The following is a 23,723-nucleotide window of genomic DNA, read 5'->3' on the forward strand; positions in this document are numbered from 1 at the left end:
AGGACAGGCGGTGGCGGCCCCACGGGGACCTCGGGGCCGCTGGGTCCCCTTCCCCAGCCCCCGCCAAGCCCACCCGGGTAAACACGGCGCCGCAGCTAGACGCCGCCGGCTCCGCTAAGCCCCTCCTTTCGGGAAAGCCGGGGGCCGCCCCTGGAAGTGGTGGGCGGAGGGACCGGAGGAGGGGCGCTCCGGCGCGCTGGAGCCCAGCGGCCCGGGCGCGGAAGCCGGCATGGAAGGCGCGGCGAGTGACCCGTACCGGCGGCCCGCGCGGCGCACGCAGTGGCTCCTGAGCGCCCTGGCGCACCACTACGGGCTGGACCGCGGCGTGGAGAACGAGATCGTGGTGCTGGCCACCGGCTTGGACCAGTATCTGCAGGAGGTCTTCCACCACCTGGACTGCCGAGGGGCCGGCCGCTTGCCCCGCGCCGACTTCCGCGCGCTCTGCGCGGTGCTGGGGCTGAGCGTCGAGGGGGCTACTGCCCCCGGGGAGGCCTCCGGGAATACGGCCGCCGGAGACACCAACTCTGGGGACGTGATCGCCGGGGACGCGGCCGCTGAGGAGGCCGCCGACGGGGACGAGGATGCCGAGGAGGAGGCGCGCCTGGCGCTGCGCGCGGAGCCGCCCGAGCTCACCTTCCGCCAGTTCCACGCGCGCCTCTGCGGCTACTTCGGCACCCGCGCCGGGCCCCGTCTGCCCCGCGGCGCTCTGAGCGAGCACATCGAGACGCAGATCCGCCTGCGCCGCCCGCGCCGCCGCCGCCGCCGAGCTGCCCGGCCGGCCGGCCCCGATGGCGGCCCGGACGGCGAGCGCCTGGCTCGGCTGGAGGAGGAAAACAGCAACCTGCGCGAGCTGGTGGAGGACCTGCGGGCCGCGCTGCAGAGCAGTGACGCGCGCTGCCTGGCGCTGCAGGTGCGCCCGCGGCCGGGGCGGAAGGGGGTGGCGGGTGAGGACCGGACCGGAGGGCCGCCGACCGCGGGGGGCCGAGAGCCCCTCCTGGGCAGGAGGGGACGAGCAGGGGGCAGCCCGCCTGGCTTGAGCTTGCCTCCCAGCCGCTCCAACCCCATTCCACCCCCAAACCCCAGTCCCACTGAGGAAACCATCCTCAGCCGCACCGCGTCTCCTCTTGCCCTCTGAGCCACACCCGGACCCTTCCAGGAAACCCGGACGGTCTCACAAAGGCCTCTAGAGGCTTCCGGCAGGCCTAGGAGATAAGGTGTGAGGAAGACTCTGTCCCGCCCTTAAGGAGCTCCCTGCCTAACCGGGTCTACGGGCAACTCAGCAGACATTGCAGGGCCTGCCTCGGGGCCAGGCCTCGCGTCCCCGGTGCTAAATAGCGTCACACTGTCAATCGGGCAGGCACAGGCCACCCAGCGCTGCGGGGGCCAGGCGCCGACAGAGGCACGGACCCAGGGCAGGCATCTGCAATTCAGTCAGCCTTGTGAGCACCAGCCTTGTGCCAAAGGGGACGACGGAGGCGCGGGATCAGACGAGGCCCGGAACAGCCTCCGAGGGAGCTGCCTGCTCCCCACGCGGCCCGGGCACAGCCCCGAGGGGTGGGGAGAGGCCCGGAGTGCACAGGGTTCGAGGCGCAGATTTTAGTGGCCAAGGCAAGGGCGCGCCGATGGGCATCCCAGAAGCGAAGCGTGGGGCGGGGAGGTACTCTTTTTATGTGGAGTAAGCTCGTCCAGGATCATTCGTTCTTTAAGTCTTTACTGAACACCTACTGTGTGCCAGGCCTATTTTAGGCGCCTGAAGACACAGCAATAAACACAGCGGAAGAAAACCCCACCCTTAAGGAGCCGCTACCTGGCAGCTAGGGGTGGGGAGGGCCCGGAAGAGGCACCTGAGACCAGGCAGAGAGGACCACCTCTGTGGGATGGAGGCGGGGCGCCCCAAGGGCGGGAGGTGGGTGGAGAAGAGTCTGGGGACTCCCTGGAACCGCGCAAAGAACAGAGCCCGAGCTTTGGGCCTCGGTGGCCCGCACCCATTACCCGGGGGCATCCATTACCACGGGGCGATGCGAGCTCCCATCTTAGCAGAGTTAGGGGGAGGGCTAACCGAGCTCACACAGAGGGTTTGCTCGCGCGCTCTGGGCCGGGTCGGGGTCCCGCGCGAGGAGCTCACCGCCCGCCCTGCCGCCCTGTCCCGGCAGGTCGGCCTCTGGAAGAGCCAGGCGGGCGCCCGGGAGGCGGCGCGCGGCGAGCCCGAGGCGGCGGCGCGGGAGCTGCGGCAGGCGCGGGGCGCGCTGGCGGCGGCCGAGGCCGACGCAGGTCGGCTGCGCCGGGGCCAGGCCGAGGTGCGGCGGCGCGCGGAGCAGGCCCGGGAGGCGGTGCTCCGCAGCCTGGGGCGCGTCCGCGAGCTCGAGGCGCTGGCGCGCCAGGTGCCCGGCCTGCAGCGCGGGCTGCGGCGGCTGGAGGGGGAGCTGCGGCGCTACAGGTGAGCAGGGCGGGGACTGGGGTCGGGGATCCCCTCCCGTTCTCCAGCGCTTTCCTCCTCCCCACTCGTTCTCATGCTTGCCTGTTGTTCACGTGTTCATGGATCCACTCATCCATCCATCCATCCATGGGTCTGTTTTTGGCTGATCAGTGCAATACCAATGATGGTAACAGCTAAGAGTTCCTGAGCGCCTACGATCGGCCAGCCTCTGAGCACTCAGGTGACTTAACTCACGGAGTCCTCCCAGCCACCAGCCCTGGGAGGCAGGTTCCATGATGTCCCCCTTCTCCAGGTGAGGAAACAGACAGGCACGGACCCCTTGTGCTCGCTCCACCAGGGCAGGACGCTGGGCTTGGGACCAAGGTTCAGATCCCGGCAGGACCTCTGATGTGACACCTTGGGAAAGTCACTGGTCCCCTCCGAGTCCCTGTTTCCTCTTGGGCGGAATGGAGACTGCGGTCCCTGCCTACCCGAGTGGCTGTGAAGATGCCGTGAGGCCTGCCTGGCTCATTTAGGTGCTCAGAGAACAGAGCTCCCACAGTTTCAAATTCTAAGGCGCCGGGCATGCCTTCCACATGTGCTGAGCGCCGGCCCTCTGCAGCAGCTGTGGGAGGCTGCAGGGGGATCACTGTGAAGGCGACGTTCTGAGATCCTGCCACAGGAGGAGGGTGCTGGGGCCGGGGGGGGGGGTGTTACCCGGCGAGATGGGCCAGGGAGGGGAGGGTGCTCCAGAAAACGGAAACAGCAGAGCGCCGGGGCAGGAGGGACCTGGGCTCTGGCCAGAAACTAAGAGTGGCTGGAGGCAGAGGGCGGGAGAGGCAGGCAGGGACCAGGGCAACCAAGGTCACGGTGAGGACGTCAGCCTTCCCTCGGGACAGCATGAAGCCATGGACAGGTTCTGGCCAGGGGGGTCACAGGAACAGACTTGCAAAAAAAGTGACTCTGTTGTGATACAGCTGCGACAGGGAGGGGAAGGCAGGAGGGAGGGGCTGCTGTCTGCCTCCAGCCCGAAAGGAAGTGGGTCTGGCCCAGACTGGCGGGCGGGGCAGCCAGAAGGGGTGGCTTTGAACCTCGTTCCTCACCAGGCAGACCGTGTCCTTGAGTTCCGAGGTGCTCTCCGTGGGGACAATGCTGGAGGGAAGAGGCCCACTCTGAGCTAGCCTCCTGCAGCTCCAAATGTTTGGACAGTCACTTCCTGTTTGCAGAGCTGATGGGCTGGGGAGCAGGGCCCATTGGCTTAAGGCCCGTGTCCAGCCTTGGATCTTTCTCCAAGAAGAGAAATAAAGGGTCTCTTCTTCCTTTCGCCCTAAAGTAACTGTCCTTTACAGCATGATTATAAAAGTAACTCCAAACATTCATATAGCTCTTTACAGGACAAAACTTGGATCCACAGCCAATGCATAATTTAATCATCTCAAGACTGTGCAAGGGAGAGGTTCTGCCCCATCTTACAGACTGTGGGAAGTGAGGCTCTGAGAAGCTAAGTGACATACCAGGGCCATATAGCCAGAGAGTGGAAAAGGAAGGTCTGTCTGGCCCCACAGCCTGTGTTGTTTCTTTCTTTCCACTTCACCGTCTCTGTTGTTGGCTCATGGTTACAAGATGGCTGCTGCAGCTCCAGACCTCATGTCTGCTATCCAGGCATAAGATGGACCAGGGACATTCAGAGCAAGAAGGATTTTCTGAGAGTGAGCTTTGCCTTGATATTCAGGGAGAGGCCCTCCACCCCTGCTTCTCCCTCTGGAACTTGCACCTCCTTCAACTTGGCCAGAACTGCATCATGTGGCTGCCTCTACCTGCAAGAGAGTCAGGTGATGCTGCTATCCCAAACAAAACTGGGGCTCCTGGTTCGATCCCTGGGTCGGGAAGATCCTCTGGAGAAGGAAATGGCAACCCACTCTAGTATTCTTGCCTGGAGAAACCCGTGGACAGAGGAGCCTGGTGGGCTACAGTCCGTGGGATTGCAAGAGTTGGACACGACTTAGCAACGAAACCACAGCCTTAGGAAGGGAAAAGGGACCAGAGGCTGCAGAGGCTGCATTCCTCCAGGGAATGAGGAAACCAGAGGCCAGACAGTGGCCTTCCTACGGTGCTTAGGTGATGGCTGTCACTTATGTCCCGGCCCAGCCCCGGGAGCAGACCTCCTCTGTCTGTTTTCTGTAGTCAGAGCTTGCAGGTTTTCAGGCTGACTTGCCCCCAACACTCTCTGTCCTTGAAGCAAGGAAGGGGAAGGGGACAGAACAGCCAAGAACACTGGTCACAAAACCAAGCTCGAGGGACCCAGGACGCAGCTGAGCTTCCCGACTCCAGACCAGACCCCTTCCCTGGCAGAGCCCCACCTCAGGTGCCCTCTCAGCCGCTTGCTGCTCAGGAGGAACTGCTGTGAGTTCTTTCTCAAAGCCGGCCTTCTCCTCCCTCCCCAGGCCTCGCCCCGTCTCTCTCTCAGGGAAGCCGCCTCCTCTCATCTCTCTGGCGTTGCTTATCCCCAGCCCGTCCAGTTTTCCCGTCATGATGGGGATGGCCACCCTGAGCCCAGCTTTGACAGAAGTCAGGACCCTGGAGGGCCCCCCGATCACGGGGGGTGTTCTCTCTCTGCCCCCACCAGGGCCTGAATCTGGGCTGCTTTCTAGATGCGTTTCTTAGCTCCAGGTTTCTGACTACACAGCTGGTGAGAAATGACCCCACACCTTAGGCAGCATCCCGAAGCAGCCGGTGGGGTTTTCTCGCCTCCATCCGTGGATGAGGCGGCCCCGGGATGCCCCCTCCTGCAGGGGCCTCCTTGTCTTCACGCAACAACCAGGTCCCCTGCCCCTGAGCCACCTGGGCCTCGGACCCCAGTCCTGACCCCTTGGGGGCGTTTCCGCTCAACCTCCCGCTCCCCACTCAAGCCGGGCATCTTCCCTTCTAATCTGTGACCTTGGCTCTGCATTCTCCTAAATGGTAAGGTTTTCTCCGGCACTTCTGGGTGTTTGAAGATAGAAAGGGCGCTTCCCATAGCACCTCCATCCACCGTCTTGATCAGGAACCTAGGAGAACAGACAGGAGATATTTAAGCCATTGGAGACACTCACGTATTTGCCCCACATTTCCTAACCACCTTCCACGGACAAAGCCCGGTGCGGATACCTCGGGCACACAGGACAGACACAGGCATGCCCACTGCCCTCTGAGGGCCCCTGGGCCCGAGCAGAGCAGGCCATGAACTTGCCTGCAGGGACACACGCGCGCTTTGTGCAGAGGGGCCCAAGGGAGCGACCACTGCTTGCAGAGCCGTGAGGCTCCTGGATCTCATAGGAGTATTCTGCACGTCAGGGCAGTCCACAGCCTCCTGGAGCTCCCCCAGCCAGCCGGCCTGCAGACGACTGCTGGGCCCGTCACGGCCCCATCCACCTCCGGGCTCCAGCTGCCCACAGCTGGCCTCCTCAGCCTCACACCACCTCATCCCAGACAGCAGACTCGGCTCCCCCGAATCCCACAAGACAGTTCCTCCTCCCGGCACGCGTGTGATCAGAGCAGGCATGGCTGAGGATCCCAAGAGGAAGACGCAGATTACGATGCAGTGATGCAGTCTCACATGGAATATTTAGCACCACGATTTATAGGATATCATCTAGCCCTCCAAACACTCCTCCCAAGCTACACCCAAACACTCCAGCTTTCCCTCCTCTGTTGTCTCTTTCCATCAGCCAGGTCTCTTAATGAGTGCCAGAAAGTCTGACTCGCTTAAAAAAGAAGCTGGCTTTTACTAAAGTTTAGGCGAGGTCAGCTTCAGGCATGGCTGGATCCGGGTACTCAAACAATGTCACCAGCATACAGAAGCTCTGGGCTTCACTCCCAGGCAAGGTCTCTCCCCTGGCAGCCTTTGGGGCACTGACATCTACAAAACTCCAAGTCCAGTAGAAAGATCATCTCTCGTCTGAGCTAGCCTGCTGGAATGCCAGGCTCAGCCTCGGTGGACCAACTTGGAAGCACATTCATCCCTGAACCCACCAGGAGTCAGGATCACGTGATGCTCTGACTGGCCAAAATTTAGTGACTGACCCTCCGAACGTACACATACCCACAGTTAACCCTGTGGAACTCTGTCTGAGCCCCTCCCAGGAGAATCACAGAAGTGCATGTCCCAGAAATGTTGAACAATACACACCTCAAAGTCAGCTCTCCCAGGCCGCCAAACGCTTCACGGTATTTGGGGGCCGTCTGCACCCTCACCAACCTGCCTGTCCTGTGCCTCAGAAGTTGCAGGGAGGGTGGGCCAATCAGCCCAATAAGGATGGGCTTCTTACCGGTGTCCAGGCCCAGCCTGTGAACCCTGCGAGGAAGCAGGAGAACTTGCGGTTCTTAGGCCCAGCACCCAGCCCAGGGCCCCAAGGAAAACAGTGAAGGAGCAAATGATGGGACCAACGGGTGTGTGGACGGGACCAACGGGCATGTGGACAGAAGCAGCCTCGGAAACGTCTTGGCAGCAAGGACACAGGCATCCAGCGCCCGGCGGGCGCCTAGCTGTCCCAGGGCATGACCCTGCCTCCAGCGGAGCCGCCCTGCTCTTGGTGACCACGGATTCTCTCAAAGCTTCAAGTCTCAGCCACCTGTCTGCCCCGCCGCCCCCGCCCCACGCTGTCGAGGAGAAGCTGGCCCTTTAAGACACCTGGCCAGGCCGCCTGCTGGGCAGGGGCCGGGCTCTGCCTTCAGAAGGGAGACAGAGAAGCCAGCTCAGTGGGGCTGAAGAAAGGGCCTCTGCGGCTTTGTTGTGTTTGCCGGCTTTGTTGTGTTTGCCGGAAGGATGCAAAGACCCGGGTGGGGGCGGAGACAGAGGGAGGCAGGGGGCCGCCCACTGAGCTGCCCTCCACAAAGATGAGGGCCTTGCGGGCCACCCCCTTTCTCCCGCCCCAACCAGAGTGGCCAGGCCTGGGGTGGGGGGTGGGGGGCAACGTCAGGGGGTCAGGAGGGAGGCAGACGGGTGGGGGGCAGGCGGCGGGGCGGGGGCTCCATCTGGGGCAGAGGGGGGTTACAGCTCCCAGTATCCTGAGAAACCAGCGTGCGGGTGGCAAGGCCTTTCCCGGGGACAATACCCCAGCTCACAAAGGGACAGTGCTGGCCGGGCGCCTGCCCCACCAGACCACCCGGTTCGGGGCAGGGGGCGGGGGCAGGCTTGGGAGGCCCAGCCCGGTCTAGGCCTGAATCCCAGCTTTCCCAGACGCTTACCCGGGCTCTTGAGCTCTACCCTCTGTGAGCCTCCCTTTCCTCACTGTGAAGTGGGGGGACCCTGCGCCCCGCGCTGGGTGTGGGTGATCAGTGAGGTGGGGGCAGGGGGGTGCAGCTCTGGGGTGCTGACCTGTCTACATCATTCTTGCCGCTGCGAGCCTCCGTATCCTCATCGGTAAAACGGGGCAAGAACAGTAACTATTCTGACACCCACTTCACAGGGAACTTGAAGATAAAGTCACAATACATACGAAGCACCTAGAATGCTGCTTAGCACTGAGAAGGTCCCTGATAAAGCTGGAGATGACTATTACATCTATCCCTGCTCACAGCATCCCCCATAAACAGGAATGGTAATAGGGGTCAGTGTTGTTGGTATGAACTGGAGTCTGGCCCCTGAGAGCCCTGGTGCGCGGGGACCACCACAAGCTGAGCGTCGGGGCCTGCCGGAGTTGCAGAGTGTGGGCAAGCACAGAGGAGGCATGCGTGATGGGGCGTCTCTCGGGGGAAAGCCGTCACTTGAGCTGGGTGCTGAAGGATGAATAGCAGTTTTCTCAGGCACGGCAGATGCAGGTTGCTGTGAGTCCAAACGAAGGCCTGGTGCCTCGAGGGAGCAGGGAGACGGGCTGTGGCGGGTGGGTGGGAGGTGGGAGGTGGCAGAGAGGGTGCTGGGAGTGCAGGTGGGGATGGTGAAAGGCCCTGAGTCGGGCTGAGGCACGAGGCCTTCGCCCCAGAGAACGAGCAAGACAGACACACCGGGAGGGCAGTGGCTGCCCTGAGCTTCCCGGCGGCTCCTCAGGCTGTGGAGAGAGACGGGCAGACGGGGAGACGCAGGACGAGGAGGCCGGTGAGGGCGCTGTTCCTGGGTGCAGTGCCCGAGAAGGGACGGGTCACCAGCCCACACCCCGAGGCCTCACCCGGAGCTGGGCGGAGCCTCTCTGTCCTAAGACGCTTCCTCAAGGGCGGAACCTTAGGATCTGTAGGATAAGACAGACAGTAGGGCGGGAGGCAGCAGAAGCGTGGACGAGGGGACCCTTCCTCTGGGTGGAGGAGCCAGCAAGGGGTCACCCAGAGCGAGTCTTCACGTCCACCCGCTGGGTCAGGGAGCGGGCGTCACCCCAGTGCCAGCAGAGCGCGCCGATGACCCTTGGGTGTCAGGGCAACACAGGCCTGATGCTGAGCCAGGACCTCGGGGGCCAGGGGGGTGCACGCCGTGCCTCGGGACTCACACACGGTCGTGTTCACAGTCACAGGCCCCGGGAGCAAGCTCAGCCAAGGGTCCCACTGGGCAGAGGCTGAGGAGGGGTGGTCAGGAGACTGCGGCTCCTCCCGACTCCAGGGGGTCCTGCTGGAACACGAGAAGCCCTCAGTGGGCGGTTAAGTCAAAGTGTGAAGGGTGAGTTGCTCAGTCTAGTCCAACTCTTTGCGACCCCATGGACTGTAGCCCGCCAGGCTCCTCTGTCCATGGGGTTCTCCAGGCAGGAACACTGGAGTGGGTTGCCATTTCCTCCTCCCAGGGATCTTCCTGACCCAGGGATTGAAGCCAGGTCTCTGCATTGCAAGCAGATTCTTTACAGTCTGAGCCACCACGGAAGCCCCAAGTTGGGGGTTATTGGACTGCTTATTTAACTTCTATGCAGAGCACATCATGAGAAAGGCTGGGCTGGATGAAGCACAAGCTGGAATCAAGATTGCCAGGAGAAATATCAACAACCTCAGATATGCAGATGACACCACCCTTATGGCAGAAAATGAAGAACTAAAGAGCCTCTTGATGAAAGTGAAAGAGGAGAGTGAAAAAGTTGGCTTAAAACTCAACATTCAGAAAACTAAGATCATGGCATCTGGTCCCATCACTTCATGGGAAATAGATGGGGAAACAGTGGAAACAATGAAAGACTTTATTTTCTTGGGCTCCAAAATCACTGCAGATGGTGACTGGAGCCATGAAATCAAAAGACACTCGCTCCTTGGAAGAAAAGCTATGACCAACCTAGACAGCATATTAAAAAGCAGAGACATTACTTTGCCAACAAACGTCCATCTGGTCAAAGCTGTGGTCATGTGACGCATCTTCAGCAATGTCCCTCAGACATGCAGCCTTCACCACACTATTAAAGGCCAAAAGTAGGCGGACATCCGTCCTCTTCTACCCAGAAAAGCAAGGCCTGCCCCCAAAACCACATGCTCATGGCCAAGAGAGAGCATCAGCCAAGGCAGGGCCCACGGGCCGGGAGCCGGGGACGAGCGGAGACCGCGGGGGAGAAGGAGCCGGCCTCTGGGCTGTCTGATGGGCAGTGTCCCCAGAGACGTCCACCCCCAGGCAAGCGTGTGTCCCCGGCTGGACTTCCTCAGGGCACAGCCTGGGCCCACACTTCCCACTGACAGCCTAGGGTCTGGGTGGTGGGCTCCTGCCAGGAGAAGGGTCTTGATTAAAGCTAATGCACGCAATAGTCATGTACAGATGTGAGAGTTGGACTATAAAGAAAGCTTAAGTGCCGAAGAACTGATGCTTTTGAACTGTGGTGTTGGAGAAGACTCTTGAGTCCCTTGGACTGCAAGGAGATCCAACCAGTCCATCCTAAAGGACATCAGTCCTGAATAGTCATTGGAAGGACTGATGCTGAAGCTGAAACTCATAATTTGGCCACCTGATGTGAAGAACTGACTCATTGGAAAAGACTCTGATGCTGGGAGGGATTGGGGGCAGGAGGAGAAGGGGACGACAGAGGATGAGATGGCTGGATGGCATCACCGACTCCATGGACATGAGTTTGGGTAAGCTCCAGGAGTTGGTGATGGACAGGGAGGCCTGGTGTGCTGCGATTCATGGGGTCACAGAGTCGGGCACACTCAGCAACTGAACAACAATCTGTGCAGTAAATGTGTCCTTCAGAAAGGGGTGGCAGTCTGGCCAAGGTCACCCAGGCAGTCAGGGCACAGCCCAGGAGGGACTCAGTCCTCAGGGGCTCAGGAGTCCTGGGCCCTCCTCCTGCTTCCGTCAGGGTGGGGCTTGGGAACAGCCTCAGCTCTGAGCCTCTGGGGTTATGCTGGGGATGCTCTGTGACCCCACGTTCAGGAACCCTGCTTTCCAGTTCCAGGCCAGGCGGGGGGCTTCGGGCACGCAGATGGGGGACAAGCAGACCGTGGTTGGTCCCCCAGGCCAGGGGCAGCCTCCCAGGACCCGGGTGGCCTGGCTGCCAGACCAGTCAGTTGCCTTTGGCCATGACAGTGGTCCTGGGAGGTGGGGTCCCCCTCTGGCCCCAGCGTCCTCCACTCTGCCCACGTGCACACCTCCAGCTGTGCCAGCCTCTCTGCTTCTCACACCCCAAAGCTCTCCCTGTCTACTTCAGGCGCTCTGACCACACTGGAGGACTCCTGCCAAATTCACATCCATCCAGCCATCTGAGCTACATCCCGTGACGTCTTCAGAGGCCCTGGCCTCTGCTCCGTCACCTGTCATAGCCCCTGGCCTTCCCAGCTTTCATTTGTTTCTGCCGTGACTTCTGCCGTGACTTCACCCGCTCTGGGTGGCCCGAGGAAGGCAGGCTCCCGCGCTGGGGCCGCTCACTACATGCACTGTTTCCGGCATACACGGTGGCCGCCACACGGCATCTGTCGGATGCATTACAGAGCAGAATGAACAGCCCAGGCTGGAGGAGGCTTGCTCGGGCACCCCCTTGCACCTGGCCCCCAGTAAACGCAGCGCCCCGCGTTCAGCTGGGGAGCAGAAACAAGGAACAGTCAGGAAGGGTGCCCCGGCCCCGAGCAGTGTCTGCACACTCCACTCCACGGGTTTATTTTCAGCTCTTCCTCCGAGGCCCCCCGCTGAGCCCGTCTTCCTACTGTTGTCCTCTTGTTTGCACTCGCGAGTCTGTTTCCTGTGAGCCTTCGCTCAGGAAAGGCAGCCGGCCTGTGAGCCTCTGGGCTGCCGGCTGCCTGGCGCCCCCGCTCCTGGCCAGGCCCTGCGTGTCCACTCTGCCCGGGAGCTTCCTGAAGCTTAGGGGCCGCTGGGTGTCAGGGGCATGAACACAGGGAGGGAAGTAAACTTGGTGACGTTTTCCATCCAGCTCAGAAAAAGCTGAATCCCGGGGTGTTCGATGGTTTCCGACTGGACCGCCTTGCTGAGCCATTTGGTTACAGCCCAAGTCATTCAAACGCTAACCCACGGCTGCCGTGGGTGTTTTGCGGATGTAACTCAAGTTCATAACCAGTTGCACTGGACTAAGTGAGGCCGATGATGCTGGATAATCTGGGTGAAGCCGATTTAATCACTCGAGAGGCCTTTAAGCGAGGCTGAGGGCTTCCCTGAAACAAGGGGGTTCCACTGCATCCAGGGTTCCAGACGCCTCCGAGCCCCTCCTCTGGCTTTCAGACTTGCTGGGCTGGTCCGCCAATCATAGGGGCCACTTCCTGGTGGTAAAGCTCTTGCAACAGCTCTGCAGGCACAGACGTGAACATTGACGGGCCTCCCGTGCTGGCCTGCTGTCTCTGTTGAGCCCTGACCCACGCAGGGGCGGAGGCAGGAGGCAGGAGGGGAGCGGAGCCCGCCTTGCTGCACTTGTGGCACCAGGCAGCGCGCTGACAACTCCACATACACAGCCTCGTGCAGACCCAAGCAGTGCTCCGTTCATCACTGGTCGTGCTATCAGCTGCAAGTAGCAGAAAACTCTGCTCAGAACGGCTTAAACCACCATAACATTGATGACCCTGCATGAGGAGCCCAAGGGAGAGCAGCTCAGTGATGTTTGCGGGTACCCAACTCTCCATCTCCGACCCTGTCTTCCTCAGCTTGTCATCTTGGTCTATCAGCAAAGGCCCCTCATGGTCACAAGATGGCTGCCATGGCCCCAGGCATCACTGCCACATCCAGAGACAGAAAAATAACTTCCTCCGCCAACTCCTCTGTTCCCAGAGATTCTCCTGGAAGACATCTTCTTCCTTTCACTGGCCAGGATCACAGAATATGCTTATTCCTAAACAAACCTTTGGCAAAAAGAAGGAATCACCGTAATCAGCTTAGACCAATCAGATCTCCTGTCTGGAGGCGCTTGGCCAATTAGTGCCTGATGGAATAACTGAGATTGTGCCAACAAGACAGATGGGTGTGCCTGTTTGGTTTGTTGTATTTGGTTTCCATGCAACCATAACAGATTACCACCAACTTAGGCACTCAAAACAACATCCATTTATGATCTCATATTCTGCAGGCCAGAAGTCCAGGCAGGCTTGCCTAGTTTCTCTGCCTGGACTCCCACAAGGCTGAAATTAAGGTGCCGCTGACCTGGGACTCAAGAGAAGAATCTGCTTCCAAGCTCACCCAAGGGGAGTCGAATTCAGGTCGTGATGGTTGTATGACTATAATCCGCATCCTTTGCTGGCTGGCTGTCGGCAGGGTCGCTCTCTACATACCACCTCCCGTGGCCCTGTTCATCCTCCAGCCAGCAATGACCCAAGTCCTTTTCACTTTCCACATCTCCCTGACTTCCTCTTCTGCACCAGCCAAGACAGTTCTCTGTTTTAAAACTGTGATGAGGTGGAGATAATACCCAGGCTTAAGGTCAGCTGTCCCGTATAACATAACACCATCCCGGGAGTGACACCTTGCCACATTCACAGGTTGCAGGAGTTAGGGTGTGGGGTCTTGGGGGGTCATTCCCAGAGGACATCCCGGACATTCACTCGGAGGGCCTGGTGTCTCGATGACCAGGCGGGCGGTGTTCCTGGCACTTGATGGGGGTGGGTGGTTCCCAGGGACACAGGCCTTTGGGCAGGTCCTGGACTGCCCACCAGGGTCCCCTTGTGCCCCGACTTCCAAATGCCCAGCTAGGTGCTCATTCCACGAAGAAAAGTGCTTTTCACTGCAACTATCTGAGATGACCATCTAACTCTGCTTTACTTATAAACACAATTTTTTTTGTACAGTTTTAATACACAGAGTCTTAGAATGCAATGCTGTGTCAATTGAGGAAAGGTTATGGTTTGTTTAGAATTTTCCAAGCGTTGCTCATCATTTCATAAACACATCACAGATGTGTTTTGTTATCTTGTTATCACAGATGATAACAACACTTGTGAAGCTTAACCAGCTGGTACAGAGCTCCTGAGTCCACTGGCATTCGTGACTCCGTGTCCCAGGGAGTCTGCATATCTATCTGTCTCTGTGTCCATCTGTCCATCCACCCACCTATCTGAATACCTTTCCCTAGGCCTTATATCAAGATGTCAAATACAGGCAAAAAGTGTCACAAACATCTAATTGAGTATTACCTTAACCTCTCTGAAATTCAAACTAAGCCATTATTAAATAGGTTTAATCACCTAAAACTCATTTATCCCTGAGTATTTACATATTGAAATATGTACTGTAAAATTAATTTCTCTCTCCTTTAAATCTCAAAGCATCAGTTCAATTCAGTCGCGTCCAACTCTTTGTGACTCCATGGACTGCATGCAGCATGCCAGGCCTCCCTGTCCATCACCATCTCCCAGAGTTTACTCAAACTCATCTCCATTGAGTCAGTGATGCCATCCAACCATCTCATCCTCTGTTGTCCCCTCCTCCTCCCACCTTCAATCTTTCCCAGCATCAGGGCCTTTTCTAATGAGTCAGGTCTTCACATCAGGTGGCCAAAGTATTGGAGTTTCAGCTTCAGCATCAGTCCTTCAGTGAATATTCAAGACTGATTTCCTTTAGGATTGACTGGTTGGATCATTGCAAGGGACCCTCAAGAGTCTTCTCCAGCATCACAGTTCAAAAGCATCACCCTAAGTTTTTTCAAAGTATATGTAAAAACAGGGTCTATCCCTTATTCAGCTCATTTTGGGATCTTCCAACATAACCATTATAAAAAGAGGGTGGCAGTTTGTCAGAGGTGGGGTCCTCTGCTGTAAGGGGACAGAATGAGTGTCTGAGGCACAGGGAAAGGGTCTGGCTCCAACAGCGCCCAGGTCTCACGACGTGCTGCTCTCCAGGCACTTGCCAAAGTTCAGACACTCCAAGGATCCGTGTCATTTTTGCTATCTCTGCATCAAACCTGTATTATTATTCTTTAGTTACTATTTTTCCTTAAATCATCTCACTCTTTTTACTTAATAGATTTAAAGGGATAGCCCCTGGTGGCTTGGGTGGTAAAGAATCTGCCTGCAATGCAGGAGACCCAGTTCAATAACTGGGTTGGGAAGATCCTCTGGAGAAGGAAATGGCAACCCCCTCCAGTATTCTTGCCTGGAGAATCCCAGGGACAGAGGAGGCTGGTGGACTATAGTCCATGGGGTCTCAAGAGTTGGATACAACTGAGCGACTGAGCATTTAGAGGGAAGTTGTATCATTGTCAGAAACATAGGACTAAGATGGTTTGATGTGATCATTAGTTGTTTTTAGTACACATTAGACTAAATAATTCAGGTTCACACACACACACACGCCCCTCCTGTTCACGGGAGTGCCGCCTAAGGTCCCCCAGAATACTGAGTGAGGGCAGGCCCCCCTGTGTTCAGAAGCACCATATTTCCTTTCAGGGCCATCGGCGTTTACTGGTGGATGAACAGGGGATTGAGCTGGGGGCTGGGGGCAGGGGCAGTCGTGGAGGGTCACTCGGCCACGCCAGGGTGCTGGGGCAGAAGGCAGATTTGGCAGCTCTGCAGAAGCCCTCTCTGCACCCCAGAACCCAAGGAGGGTCCGTCCCCTGGAGGCCTGGAGCTGGGAGCTGCCAGAACCGGAAGGAGAACTCAGGAGCATCTGGCCCTTGTCAGGCCATGTCGGAGGCTGGGCCGGGGGCCAGAGGTGGCCGCCGCCTCCAGCAGGAGGAAGACATCCGGCAGGGGCTTCGGGTGGTGTGCAGATGTGCGCAGCTGGAGGGGACACCCCCAGGACGAGGACTGGGGTCTGCCAGGCGTGAGGGCATCCGGGGGCAGCGGGCAGCGAGGGCCCGCCGCTCCCCGGGAGGGCCTGAGCAGGAGGTATTTGATGACTCCTATGGGGCAAACGGCCTCTCTGCAGAAGCATCCCCAGCCCCTCTGTGTCTCCCCGGGGAGAGCAGCCCGCGTGGGCGGGGGTGGGGGTCGCCAGCCAGGGAGGGCCTCCACCAGCCTTTTCAGTCCTGTTGGCTCGGGTCCCGGGCTGGATCTGGTGCCTCTCCGCCTGTCCTTAGCAGTGCCAACCTCTCTTTTCAACAAAGAAGCAACAGCCTGGTTCAGAGGCAGACGGAAAACAAGACCTGGCTAGCGCTGGCGGTTCTGTTGTCATTTTCTGTGTTTTCCTGGTTACTTCCTATCTTTGGCAAGAGATACTGGCTTTTTGCTCTTGGTGATAATGTTTCCTATGAAAGGAAATCTGTTTCAGTCAACAGTTCAGCCAGGGACCCGAAATGCCTGTGGTTAGGGGAGGTCCTGCTCACTCTCTCGCCTGGAGGGTCCAACCCTCTGTGGGCTGGGCAGGGGCTCAGCCACATCCACAGGCCTGGGACGGCCCCGGGGTCTGTGGCTCCAACGCCGATGCCCTTTCTCACTGTCTTTCTGGAACAATCCAAGAACAGAGGGACGGGAGGAGCTGGAATCCTGTCGGGCGCGGGGCCTGTGCCCACCTGACCCTCCCTTCCTCTCATCGCCTGACCTGCCGCCAACGATGTCATTCACCCATGCCCTCATTCATCCATTCATCCATTCATCATCCATTCGACAGACCTCGACTGGCCGCTCCATCCTGTGCTGGGTCCCTCCAGGAAACACCAACAGTCGCTGAAGACCACGGGAGCTCAGGGCATCCAGGCGGGGAGGCGAGACGAGGGAGGGGGCGCTGGGGACCAGCCTGGTGGCCTGCACCCGCGGGCAGAGGGAGCCGTGGGCTCTCGGCAAGCTCCTCCTGCTCTGCACCTCAGGATGCTCATCTGTGAAATGGCAGGAAGGAGCGTCTTTCTTTCTTGGGGCTACTGGGAGGAGCAGATGAGTTTTTCCATTAAAACACTCAGCACACTCACTGCCGTCTATAAAACAGGTAAACAGCAAGGACCGACTATGCAGCACAGGCAACTACACTCAGGACTGTAATGACCTGTGATAGAAAAGGGACTGAAGAAGAATACGTATGTGTGTGCACACACACATGTTCCTTCTCAGCTTTTTCATGTTCCTTTTCATATATGTATATTTCATATATATATACACACATACAACTGAGTCACTTTGCTATACACCTGAAACGACCATAATACTATACATTCACTAGACTTAGATTTAGAATCAAATGTGCATGTCTAAGGGGAAGAACAGAGCAGGAGCCGGTACCCAGTAAGGTGTTGGCCGTGCTCATCAAGGATCCAGAGGGCAAAACCGACTGGACGGTCAGTGAGTCTGGCCGTCCCATGCCCCGAGGTCACCACCAGCCATGAGCCGGAGACCAGGCTGGACCTCGGAGGCCCCCCAACAGATGCTCTCTTAAGGATACCGGCATCCCTTCTCTGGGCCGTTGGAGCCGCTGAACCATTTCGAAGGGAGAGAGGGACGGGGTTGGAGCTGTCTTCCAGAAAATGGCCAGGACAGCAAGTGCTAACAGCCTGGGCGTGGGGCAGAGACAGACACCCCTCACAGGTCACAGATCCCCTCTCAGTGACCTTGGGGCTGGCACCTTCCAGGAAGCCAGAGGTGCAAGTCAGGGGGCCACAGGTGACCTCCGCCTGCGCCCAGGTCCGCTCCCTGGACCAACCCCACGGATCTCATTCTTATGGGAGACCCCCGTTAAATCACGGGCCCCGGGGTCCAGTCCCAGGGCCAAGAACCACCAAGTTTCTAGGCCCAGAACGTTCCAGGGGAGCTTTCCACAAGCCACTGCAGGGAGGGTTTGCAGCCAGTCCGTCCAGGAATACTACACAGACAGACGCATCCTCTTAACTGAGCCACTCGCGAGTGCCCTCCCACAGGTCGAGGTGGGAAACATCAGCAATTCCATCTGTGTCAGCCTGACACATGCATGGGCTTCCCTGGCGGCTCAGCGGTAAAGAACCCGCCTGCCGATGCAGGAGATGCAGGAGACGAGGTTCGATCCCTGGGTCAGGAAGATCACCTGGAGGAGGAAATGGCAACCCACTCCAGTATTCTTGCTGGAGAACCCCACGGACAGAGGAGCCTGGCGGGCAGGACCCCCCCGCCCCAAGCTGGCCTCTTTGCATGACCTCCAGGTGGCCAAAGCCAATGGCCACTGCTTGGAGGGCCAAGATGGCACCCCTCCCTGGGGGGCACGGGGAGTGGGAAGAGCAGATGCAGGAAGATAAGGAGGCCTCGGGGATTGCACGGGGCTTCCAGGAGGAGGTGACCAGGCAGCAGCCGCGGGGCGGGGTGGGGTGGGGCGGGCAGGGTTCATGAGGAAACAGGATCTGAGGGGCCAGGGCTGCAGGCAGGTTTGGAAGCCGGGGTGCTGGCTGAGCCCTCGCAGAGCGAGCGTGCATGTGGAAGAGATACGAGATCCTCGGGTTTAGGGTCAGGATGCCGAGGATGAGCAAGGGAAAGGGCGCTGGGGAGGACAGGCGCCTCCCGGAAGCCGAGGGCCGGAGGTGTCCAGCCAGGGAGCGGGGTGGCTGGTGGGATGTCAGTGGGGCAGGCAGAGGACGGGCTGGGAGGCTCGCTGTCTCTGTTCCAAGGTGGCGATGGTTCAGCCTGCCCACGTGACATGCGAAGGGGCCTGCGGCTGCAGACGGACCCCACAGAGAGGGGCCGGCCGTGCAGGCCGGGAGGGCCAGCTGCTGGACAAGAGGAACACCCCATGTTTCTCCACAGCCGCGTCTCTCCTCTTGGAAAGTTGCAGAGTGTGTCCTCATCTGTGGCGCTCTCTCTCCCAGCTCGGGCCCCGCGGGCTTCCCCTTCCTGACTCTGCTGCAGCTGACCTGCGGTCCCCTAACCAGGGCAGCAGCTGGGCTGGGCCGCCGAGCTTGCTGCGCAAGTGTTCTCTGCGCCTGGCGGGGCCGGAGCGTAAACCCAGCTCCTTTGTTTCTCAGCTGTGCGGCTTGGGCCGGCCACTCTGGGAAGCGGGGGTCAGGACAGTCCCTGCCTCCATCCAGGCAGGGTCTTGGGAGGACATGTTCAAAGCACCGAGCAGCGCCTGGCACCTCACAGGGATGCTGAGAGATTTAGCTGTTGCGGTGTTGACGCAGGAAGTCGCCCTTGGAACCAGCTTCGAAGACCCCGGTGTCTGAGTGGGTATGGGGAACGTGGGCCAGCCTCTGCTAGGAAACTGTCCATATGGGCTGTCCCCGCCATCTCATTTTGCTTGTTGGAGCCCTTAAATAATTTAGGGGAAACAGAAGTTTCTCACGGTGGGAAGACTTAGATACTCTCCATGGTTGTTGTTTAGTCGCTCAGTCGTGTCTGACTCTTTGCAACCCCGTGGACTGTAGCCCGCCAGGCTCCTCTGTCCATGGGAGTCTCCAGGCAAGAGTACTGGAGTGGGCTGCCATGCCCTCCTCCAGGAGATCTTCCCAACCCAGGGATCGACCCTGTGTCTCCTGCATTGGCAGGTGGATTCTTTACCTCTGAACCACCAGGGAAGCCCATCCCGATGCTATTCAAAATTCTACCCATTGAAGCCCCTTACTGTTTACACACCTCCTCTGCCAGGAAGCTCACCACCTCCCAAGGAAGCCTGTTCCATTCTCGGTCAGCGGTTTTTGTGAGAAAGCGATCCTGTAGCCTAGACTGCTGTGTCTTCTCTTCTGGCTGTGATCTGAGCCTCTGGAGTTGAGACCGACTGTCCCCTCCCCAGTTAGACCTCAAATCATCTGCCCTAAGCTCCAGTTTCTCTCTGAACCAAGAATCCGCATCCAGGGGGTCTCACACTGATGACCGCTGAGCACCTCCCCATCCTCACCTTGTACTGGGGGAGCCTGAATGCAGGGCGTCATCAGGCAGAGTTAGTGGCTCATAAAACACAGGAGGTTGGCGCTCCTGGCCACCCCGATGGCTTCCTGCCCCTCTGCCCGCCGGCACAGGGCGAGAATCCAACGGGAGCTGGGAGGACCTCGGAGGCGTCGGCCCCAGTGATCCGCCTGCAAAGGGGGCTCCCAGTTACCCCGCCAGTCCCTGATGGCAGTGCTGGGGTGGGAACCAAGGACCCCCGCCCTTCTGACACAGAGGCTCCTCAGAGGGTTTTGCCTCTAGTCCCATTGGCTAAAATCGCATCACAAGCCTATGTCTCAGCTGCAAGGGAAGCTGGGTGACTGTCCGCCATGGAAAGCTGACTCCGCCGTGCTGGCCATCAGGTAGGGGCCGGTGGGGTCAGCCGCAGAGACCACCGCGGGCTTTGGCAGGCATGTCACAGGCAGCTTAGCCTTAGTGGGGAGGGTGGGCCCACACCCCACAGTCTCCCGCAGGAAACTGGCGGAGCCCCCGCCTCTCAACATCTGTGTCTCCCTCTCCCACAGGTCAGAGGGCACCCAGCTCCCAAGCTCACCACGAGCCAGCCCAGAGCCAGACACCAAGAGTAGTGAAGCTGAGGATGGTGGGACCAGAGGCCCAGACCCCCCTCCAGAGGGAGCCTGGGGGTCCAACAGCAGCCCGGCGAGCAGACCCCCGGACCAAGGTTTGTCCTGCACACCCAGGGTCCTGTCTGCGCTGATGCCGCCATCCGGCCTCCAGACAGAGCCCCACTCTCTACCTGCTGAGGTTGGGCTTCCCCAGGGCCCCCCCTCCGCAGGCCTGAGGGCAGACACCCTGTAGGGGAGGGTGGGTTCTGGGGGGGCAGGCTCTGGCTCAGCATGTGGAAACACGTCTCCTGCCAATGCCGTGCAGGGGTGGGGAGGGCACCCATGGAGCCGGAGTGAGAGTAAGCTCCCCGTCATCAGGGGTATGTAAGCAGGGCTGGCTGGTCACCCCTCGAGAAGGCCACAAAGAGGCCCATCATGTTAAGAACCTGGTCTGCTGGGTGTGCAGCGTCAGGAGCAAAGGAAAGGAGAGAGAAGCTGTCTGAGCGGTGCCCCAGGGCTCTCCCGGCTGGGCTACGGGCAGGTGTGGACAGGCTGCTAGGTGCCAGCCCTCTCACACAACTTCAGAGGCCCTACGCGGCCCCGGCCTTGGGTACCAGGACAACTGTGACTATAGTGACCACACACACACACACACACACACACACACACACACACACACACAGCAGCAGGAAATCCCCAGGAAGGAAACCAAACTGTCAATACTGGAAACATAACAAGATCAAAAAATTATTGCCCAGTCCCCTCAATTCCAGTTCTACTGGGTCTGGAACACTTTTTATTGAGGACAGAAGGGCCCCGCAGCCACCCGGCTGGGTGTCCAAAATCAGGACACCCGAGCCAGGGTGCCCAAACTGCCAGTCCATCAGGACCACCCAGGAGCCTCATAAAACACAGGTGCCCGGGGCCCACCCCTGAGCACGCGGTCCTCTGGGGCCGGGGGCCGTGCCGGTCGGGACATTGCCCATTTGGCCTGAGCCGCTCTAGTTCGAGGGAACTTTCTGGTTCACCTAGCTCACCTAAAAGCCCCAGCAGGCTTCCAGCACGGCCCCGAGTCGGCAGAGCCCCATTCCCCTGGCCTCGCCCACCAGCCTCTGCGAGGCTCACTGTGCGGAAGGCGCGCCCCTCACCCCCAGCAGCCAGGCCCACGCCCTCCAGGCCCTGGCGGGAGGAGCAGGGGCATCCCTCCTCCCTGGAAGTCTGAGTCAGGGTTTGGCCGGACGGTCCCCGGCCCCCGCGGGGTCCCCAGGCCTGCCTGCCCCAGTCACGCGGCCAGGCGGCTGCACTCTGACTGCCGGATTGGGCTCACATGTCCCCCCAGCCTGGGCGGAGCGGAGGCGGGAGGGCTCCTGAGGGGAGTCGGGCGGCCCCCAAAGAGGGGGCTCCCCCCCGCCTCTGTCCCTGTCCGCAGCCCGTGCTTCTCCAGGGCTGGACGAGCAGCTGTTCCGCTCGGTGGAGGGCCAGGCCGCCTCTGACGAGGACGACGACCGCGAGAAGTGGCAGGAGGCGCAGCGGCCGCCGGCCGAGGTCACGGCGCTGCTGTCTGTTCTCTCCGGCTGCGGGAGGGGGTATGTGCTCTGGCGAGGAGGTCCAGGATGGGGCATACCCGGGGCCGGGCCCCCACGGTCCTCCTGGGAGCACAGGGCGGCCCCTCTATGCAGTGACGGGCCTGGAACGTGGAGGCTGACCTCCTGATTCACACCCAGGCTGGGTCCCCTCCCTGCTGTTTCACGCTCGGCCCCCTGATCCATCGGTCGAGGCGAAGCCCTGGGCACGTGTCCGGGAGAAATTAGCTGAGCAAGGGCACACTTCCTGGTGGCTTAATTCCCCCTGATCCTCACTCCGGTGACCACAGTCCCCAGACCCACCCCACAGCTCGAGTGTGACCCGCCACGTGTCAGACCCTTTCCTAACCCACTGCTCTTGACGCCTAAGCCCGCCCCCCCCACCCCAGTCAAGTCACCTGACTTCTGAGCCTCAGTCTTCCCGTCTCTAAGATGGGACTCTAACACTTGCCTGGCAGAGGATTTGTGAGGATTGGCCATCGAGGATATAAAATGCCCCCATGAGGCCGGATACCAGCAGGTACTCCATGGGGGTGGTGGGGGCAGCACTGACTTTTTTACTATAAAGTTCTGCCGATTTTCTTGGGTCACTGTTATCACCAACCCGTTAAGTCAACAAGCATATGAAGCACCTACGATGTGCCAGGCAAGTTTGAGGGCTCCTGCCAAACAGCACTAACCCGGACAGCTCCCTGTCCCGCCCCCCACCCAGGAGCCTCTGTTCTCCTGAGTGGTGACAAGCGTGAGGAGGAGGAGGGGGCAGGACATGCCGGGGGGCCGCTGAGAAGGGGCTGTTTGAGCAGAGATCTGAAGGAAATGAGGGGAAGGCCTTTCGGGCAGAGGGGACAGCAGGTGCAAAGGCCCTGGGGCACGTGGGAGGGGCCTGGAGGAGGCTGCTGTGGTTGGAGCAGAAAGCGAAGGTGAGTGGGAAGGAGGCGGGGAGGTAACGGGCAGACTGGGTGAGGCCTCTGGCGTTTGCTCTGATGACACGGGGAACCGGGGGAGGGTGTGGGCAGGGGGTGCCATGGCCCCACCCAGCTTTCAGGGGACACAGACTCGGTAAGAGCACACCCCCCGCCCAGGCTGGAACAGCCTTTGGAAAGCAGCCCGCTCTCTGCCAGTACTCTCCCCTGCTGCAGGTGTGATGACCGGATGGCCAAGAAGCTCATGACTCACTTCAGCCACTTGGGCGGTGCCAACCACGCCCGCGCCCTGGGGGAGCTGGAGGCCTGTGTCACCATGCTAGTGGAGCAGCTGGGGTCCCAGGGCTGCGATCCAAAGACTCTGAGGACGCCTGAGGAGGAGGTCAGCAGAGCCCCAGAGGCTGGGAGCCAGACCAAGAGCTAGTCTCTTACAGGTGGAAGGACTGTGAGCCATCTCAGCCAAGTCCTGGGCCCCCTTCACAGATGGGTAAACCAAGGCTCTGAGAGGAGATGATTTAGATCTAATGAAGCATACTTTGGCTGCACATTAAAGGATCCATCTCAGATCAGCTCAAGGGGAAAAAAAACAGGAATTTATTACCATATGCGGCTGGGAGAATGGTTTCAAAGGAATAGCTGAGATGAGCTTCAGGCACAGCTGGATCCAGGGGCTCAGATTATATCACCCCCATCTTTCTGCTCCGTTTTTCCTCATGGGTGCTGGCCTCACTTTCCCCTGCTATGGAGGGGCTTTCTCCATGTGGTAGGGTGAGGGAAAGCAGGATCCCAGGCAGCTCTAGGCTCCCATCAGCCTACTTAGAAACCCCCAGAGGAACAATAATAGCTCCGTACAGTAAATCTCAGGGAATAACGCCAATGGTCGGCCTCAGTCACATGCCCATACCTGGACCAATCTCTGTGGTAGGTGGGCAGGGTCCCGTGATTGGCAGCTCCATCAAAGCCAGATGAAATGGAAGAGAGACACCTGCCCCCAGGAGAGCTGGCTGTGGAGGGGAGGAGCGTGGCGTGAGGCAACACCAAGAGCGGTGTCCGCATTTCAATAAGACCATTGGGCATTTTTTCCTGTCTACTCCATGGCATCACAGTCATCAAATGTGGAATG

At 59.4% G+C, this 23,723-nt stretch overlaps 1 protein-coding gene across 1 annotated transcript in view; it reads left to right on the forward strand.

Moving 5' to 3' along the window:
* The window catches only part of EFCC1 (EF-hand and coiled-coil domain containing 1), a 34,172-nt gene that overhangs the window by 5,371 nt on the left and 5,078 nt on the right, over positions 1-23,723 (forward strand). Inside the window, exons 3-7 of the mRNA XM_061127787.1 lie at positions 138-910; positions 2,154-2,437; positions 20,053-20,210; positions 21,524-21,680; positions 22,817-22,982. Of these exons, the coding sequence (XP_060983770.1) occupies positions 138-910; positions 2,154-2,437; positions 20,053-20,210; positions 21,524-21,680; positions 22,817-22,982 (1,538 nt within the window). The remainder of the gene's footprint in view (positions 1-137; positions 911-2,153; positions 2,438-20,052; positions 20,211-21,523; positions 21,681-22,816; positions 22,983-23,723) is intronic.

Source organism: Dama dama, chromosome 24 (genome assembly GCF_033118175.1).
Source record: "Dama dama isolate Ldn47 chromosome 24, ASM3311817v1, whole genome shotgun sequence".
Classification (NCBI taxonomy): domain Eukaryota; kingdom Metazoa; phylum Chordata; class Mammalia; order Artiodactyla; family Cervidae; genus Dama; species Dama dama.